Raw genomic sequence first — 6,035 nt, 5'->3', positions numbered from 1 at the left:
CTGGGTGGAAGAGGACCGCCTTCCCAGAATAGAGACCGACCGGTATAGGAGGGTATAAGAGTAGCTGCGCTGCCCTGCTAGAACCTCCAAACAAGCTCTCAAGTACCTACATAATAACTATTAATGAGAAAATAAGGGATAGTAATAATAGTTAACATTTATTGGGTGGCTATGTAACTACTAGACTTTAAGTAAAGCACTTTACATAATTTCTTCACTTACCCTCATTACAATCTTAGTATCATTTCCATTTTATAGCTAGTTTACTAATTAATTAAATCATCCAACTAGTGAATGACAGAACTGGGTCCTCACTTCTGATTCTTCACCTAGCCAAGTCCCATCCTTCATGCTGAGCAGACTCCATCTAGTTATCAGCCTTGCCAGACACCTTTCTGGAGATACTTGAGTTTGTGGGAGGCACAGGGAACTCGACTTCACTCTTCCAGCGTCCCTGCACTTGTCCTCTGAGGGTTTAAAGAATCACTGTTTCAGAAATCCCTAGAGGGCTTATGTTTTAGGGTTTTCCAAAAGCGGACTCTGAAATGAAGATTCATATACAAATGACATATGAAGCAAGTGCTCTTAAAGAGAAACCAGTGAGCAGACTGGGAGAGGCTGAACTAGGGGGAGGAAACCCCACAAAAGGGAAGGGTCTCTGAAGCGGAGATAGACAAATTTTAGCCTGGTCCAGAGGGAGCCTAGTTTTCATTGTGGCCCATCAATAACATACGTAGGTGCAGCTGCACCCTGAAAGGACTTAAAGTCCCAGACTTCCCACCTGCAAAGGAAAGTCAGACACTGGCTGAAAAAGACAAAAGTACTGAGAAAAAGGAGGGATGTAAATGTGGCGAGAGGGGGGTGGGGGCGGGATGTGCAGCGCTGACATTTTCCTTTTCTCAAATCTCTGCAATCACTCTTTCCCAAAACCTCCCACCTCTCAGAGTGCTGCCTGAATTCTGGTTTGCCCGTAGATTCCGGTCTTAAGCCGTAGCTATTTACTCGTAGAAAGTGGATGTACCCTCTGACAACACTTTATGAATCATTTGTTTCAGGTCTTTATGACGGTGGAGTGTGGCAAGGCAAAGCCAGCCAAGGTCACACGTGGGGGCAGCAGCTCACAGCTGTACCTGCCCGCCGGCACGGCGCTGGGCTGCACCGAGGGGGATCGCGGCAGCCCGGCCCGGCCTCCTGCTCCTGCAGACCCCATCCCGCCTCCCGCCCCGCCCCGCCCCGCCATTGTTCACGCCCACAGAACCCAGTCTGGTTAAACGAGGTCCAGACATAACTCAAAAAACCTCCAGTCACTTCATCTTAATGGGATTTGGGGACTATTGTGCAAATCGATTGAGCAGTCTTTTTTTTTTTTTTTAAACCATTCAAGAGATGAAATAAGAGCTGGGGTGTAAGCGAACAACTGCGTTGATTTATTCAACACTGACAGCAAAGAGGGTTTTACAAAGAATTGGGGGGGAGCTCATCTGTTATGTAAACCATCAGAGTGCGTTGTTTTCCCACTTAAGGCCGTCCAATTTCCTCCCATTTTAGAATAAAAACCAAACAACGCCTGGAAAAAAATGTAAGAATCATTGTCTTTATTTGCTTTTAGTTATAAATTTTAGTTATACCAAAATGCAAAGGTGATGTGGTTCTGGACCAATGGCTTCAAAAACACTATTTATCCAACGAACAAAAACGGAGGATCCAATCCCGCTGTTCCGACTCTCCGTTATCAGCAAATTCGTCAACACCCCCACACCAGATGCCTCTCCTCTCGCAGAGCGCTTCCACAAACATCGCGATAACAAAGCACTCCTTTTCGCCCCTCCCTCGCCAGTTCCTGTTTGGCGATCTAATGACGTCAGAGGCGCGCCCGAGCGTGTGTGGCTTGGTTCTGGAGCGGAAGTGATCTTCGGCGGAAGCACGCAGTGCGCAAATAGTGGGTGTTATGGTTGGGGGCCGGCTTTTTTGGGGTTTGCTGCGAAAGCTCTTCAATTCCATGGCTCAGAGGCCTCTTGAGGGCGTGCACCTCTCTAGGGGTCTGCATGCGGAGTGCGGACTCCGAAGGCTCTCCATCGAAGGCAACATTGGTAAGGGCCAGAAAGTGATTGCCCAGTCCCGGTCTCCGCTGATAGGTGCCTGAGATGTTTGCAAAAGGAGCTGAGCCCGGTCATAAGCGGCAAGGCGACGTATTCACGAGCTACGAGGGTTTTCCCCTTAAAAAAATGTACTGTTAGCGTTTGCCTCCTTGAATTTTAGAATGGCCTCAGTAAGCTTTCATAGGAATACATTTATTGAGGTGCAGCAACTATGCCGTCTTGAATGAGACAGGAGTTGTACTTAGTTTTTCTGGTAGATGGAAAGGACAAGGGTTAGGGTGCACATTTCTTTTTTTTATTTTAGAATAGGATGGTCGGATTTAGGGAAAAATGGAAGATGCCCATTTAAACGAGGACTTAAGATGAAAGGCAGATTTTTAATGTGTAACCCATTGAGTATTTGGGCCATAGAATAAAAATCAGAAACACTTGTCTAAAATTTCACATTTAACTGTATGCCCTGGATTTTATCTGGTAGTCTATAATCTCAAGAGTTACTAAAATTCACATGGATACCACTTTCACTTGTCCCAGTATAATTTATTATTTAAAAAAAAAAAAAAGCCACTATTAAAACTTAAAAACGTGCCGGGTGGTTGAGCACCTGGTTGAGCACACGTGTTACAATGCACAAGGACCGGGTTCAAGCCCCCGGTCCCCACCTGCAAGGGGAAAGCTTCGTGAGTGGTGAAGTTGTGCTGCAAGTCTGCCTGTCTGTCTCTGTCTCCCCCTTCCTCTCAATTTCTGGCAGTCTATCCAATAAATAAGTAAAGATAACAAAAGAACTAAGAAAAAACTTAAAAACAAGGTATAGAGGCAGGGCTCAGGTGGGAGTGCCATGGCACCAGGGGAAGTGCTAGTGCTGTGGTGTCTTCTGAGTGAGAAAAGATTCTTGGAAGTAGTAAAATTGCCTCAAGACACAAAATAATATGTACCTTTAAAACATAGTTTTAAATCTTAAAATAACTGTTAGCAGAGACTAGGTGTCTTTAAAGTACAAAAAAGAAATCAAAACATTTAAGTTAGTGCTACTAAATTCTGACTTAGCACCTGCTAAGATGTTAGCCTTAAATGGGGGATTAGCAAATGTTGACTATTGAAGACATACTAGTGGCAAATTAAGAATTTATCATTTTATTCATTCAACAAAAGACCCTTTGAACCACTTTCATATGGTAGCACTTTTCTGCCATTATGGGACTGTAGAGGTAGAATAAGCACATAAATTAGGCAAAAACAGTGTTTTTAGATAATGTAGTGGAGGATATTCAGAGATAATGTAGTGGAGGATATTCAGAGATATTCAGGATATTCTGAAGAATTGAGGGAGATTTCAATTTTAAATAGAATAAAATATTTAAAATTGAATATTTTCAATTTTAAATAGAATAGCCATGACAGATTTTAGTGGCAAAGTGATATTTGAGCAAAAGCCTGATGGTTAGGGAGTGAGCTATGTGAATAACTGGAAGAAGTCTCCCAGGTAGAGAGAAGTCCAAGTACAGAGACCCTGAGGTGGAAAGTGTGTGAAGAGAACAGATAGGGAGCCATTTGCTGGAGTAGATAATGAGAGTTGGATATAACAAAGTCAGAAGGTAAAGGAGAGGGAGACAGATTATTTAGGCCTTGTATCTTTATCATGGATTTTCACACTAAGATGGGAAACTATGGGAAGATTTGAACAGACAAGTGACTTATAGAAATCATTATGACTGATACTAGGCACACTTCTGAGATTCTGTAGGTTCTGTCCCAAACCACTCCAACAAAGGAAGTCACATGTAGTTGTTGGGTTTTCGATGTAGATAAAAGTTATGTTTATCCTGTACTGTAGCTTAAGTGTGCAGTAGCAAATCTAAAAAGAATCAGTGTTCATACTTTAATGTGGTAGGCAGGAAGTAAGCACATGCTATTTGAAAAATAACACAAATAGACTTGCTGATTGCAGTATTGCCACAAACCTTCAATTTGTTTTTAACTCAATATTTATAAAACATAATAGACATCGCTGTGTTGAAAGTAGAATTGAGATGTTTGCAGTAATGAGTTGCAGTTAATTGGAGCAGGGTGGTAACAGTGCAGATGATGAGAAGTAATGGAGTCTAATTACATTTAAGGCAGAAGGCAGGACCAACTGGATTTGATAACAGATGTAGATAGAGTATGAGATAATGAAAGAAGTTGGCAACAGCTCCAGTCATTTTAGTTGAACAACTTGAAAGTTGGGGTTCTGATTTTCTTATATGGAGAAGAATGAGGGAAAACAGACTGACCTAGAGTATTGTCAGGATTTTGATTCTAGTCATGATAGGTTATCTAAGTAATAATTACAACTAAGAGACTATGTCTTGCGCATGAAAATGCTGAAGAGATTGAGGAAATAGGGAGGAGCCAAAAAACAAGACTGAGAAAGAATACATTACTGAGATAGAAAAACCAAAATGAGAATGATATTCTGGAAGCCAAGTAAAGGAAGCCAAGTTCAGGGGAAGGGAGTAATCATCTGTTATTGTAATGCTGTTTAGTGGAGCTCTGTAGTGAACATGAAAATAATTTTTTCAAGAGCTGTGGGTTCAAGGACAATGAGAGGTGAGGAACTGAAGACAGTGAGTTAAGACAACTATTTGGGAAGCCTGGGAGGTGGCCCTGTGGCTAGAGCTATGGACCTACAAGCATGAGATCCCAAGTTCAATCCCTGGCATCACATGTGAGAGAGTGATGATGTGGTTCTCTCTCCTCTGTTGTTCGTTTTTTGTTTTTTCTCGAATCTGTCACTCCCAGTGGCCATTTCTTCTTTAAAATTTTTTAAAATATTTTTATTTACTTATTATTGGATAGAGACAGAAAAATTTGAGGTGAGGGGAGATAGGGAGGGAAAGAGACAGAAACACCTGCAGCCCTGCTTCACCACCAGTTGATGGGAATAATCAGGTAACCAGAGGAAATTAGTGAAACAAGATAGGGGATGGAGTTGCTGGAGGTACTTTAGTAAGCAAGAGGAATAGAATGTATTGTCCAAGTGGAAAGTAGTTGGTTTTAGGAGTATAATTTACCCTTAACATGGAATGTATAAAATAAATGTGTAAAGATTCAAATAGGTATGATAGAACCCTGGGGAAGGTCTTTGTTGGTATCTATTTTCTCCATGAAATAAGATTAGCCGAGAATGAGTGTAAGTAAAGACATGAGTCTTGTTGAGTGAGCAAGAGAGATGTAGAGATGCTGGGCTACATAAACTCAGTGTAGATGTAGAGATGCTGCCTGCTTGAACTCAGTGGTTCTGAATTTAAAGTGAGACTTGTTACTTTATCAATTGTGTGTGTTTCTCCAGACAAATCTGAACTATCAAAAGGAGGACCCTTCTACCCACTTGATGTTATTTTTTATATTTATTTATATTTATTTCCCTCCCCTTTTTGCCCTTTTTTTTTTATTGTTGATGTAGTTATTGTTGTTGATGTTGTCGTTGTTAGATAGGACAGAGAGAAATGGAGAGAGGAGGGGAAGACAGAGGGGGAGAGAAAGAGAGACACCTGCAGACCTGCACCGCCTGTGAAGCGACTCCCCTGCAGGTGGGGAGCCAGGGACTCGAACCGGGATCCTTAAGCCGGTCCTTGCGCTTTGCACTACGTGTGCTTAACCCGCTGCGCTACTGCTCACTCCCACCACTTGATGTTATTTATTTTTCTACTTTTTATTAGTGAATTAATAGTTTACAAGATTACAGAGCTATAGTTGCATGCTGCACCTAACTCCAAAGTTCTGTGACCTCCCTAACCCCGTGTTATTTGAAGATATTCCCTATTGTACTTTGGGAAACATGTACCTGAAGAAAACTGTTCTTAGAGTCCAGAAAAGTACCAAAGAACTTCAAGAAATAATTACTTTAGATGGGTCATCAGCTGCAATTTGAGCTGCCTCTACAGATTTTTCTAA

At 41.8% G+C, this 6,035-nt stretch overlaps 1 protein-coding gene across 3 annotated transcripts in view; it reads left to right on the top strand.

Moving 5' to 3' along the window:
* Window positions 1-1,881: 1,881 nt before the first annotated feature.
* DGUOK (deoxyguanosine kinase) overlaps window positions 1,882-6,035 on the top strand; it is a 51,662-nt gene continuing 47,508 nt past the window's right edge. The window contains exon 1 of one of the 3 annotated variants that reach the window (XM_060187070.1): window positions 1,882-2,090. In XM_060187070.1, the coding sequence (XP_060043053.1) occupies window positions 1,949-2,090 (142 nt within the window). In that variant the 5' untranslated portion in view covers window positions 1,882-1,948. The remainder of the gene's footprint in view (window positions 2,091-6,035) is intronic. The other 2 variants (XM_007518941.3, XM_016186342.2) reach the window with 2 other exon arrangements.

This window comes from Erinaceus europaeus, chromosome 3 (genome assembly GCF_950295315.1).
Source record: "Erinaceus europaeus chromosome 3, mEriEur2.1, whole genome shotgun sequence".
NCBI classification, from domain to species: domain Eukaryota; kingdom Metazoa; phylum Chordata; class Mammalia; order Eulipotyphla; family Erinaceidae; genus Erinaceus; species Erinaceus europaeus.
Note: the sequence above shows the minus strand (reverse complement) of the source record. Positions and strands in the feature narration are given on the sequence as shown.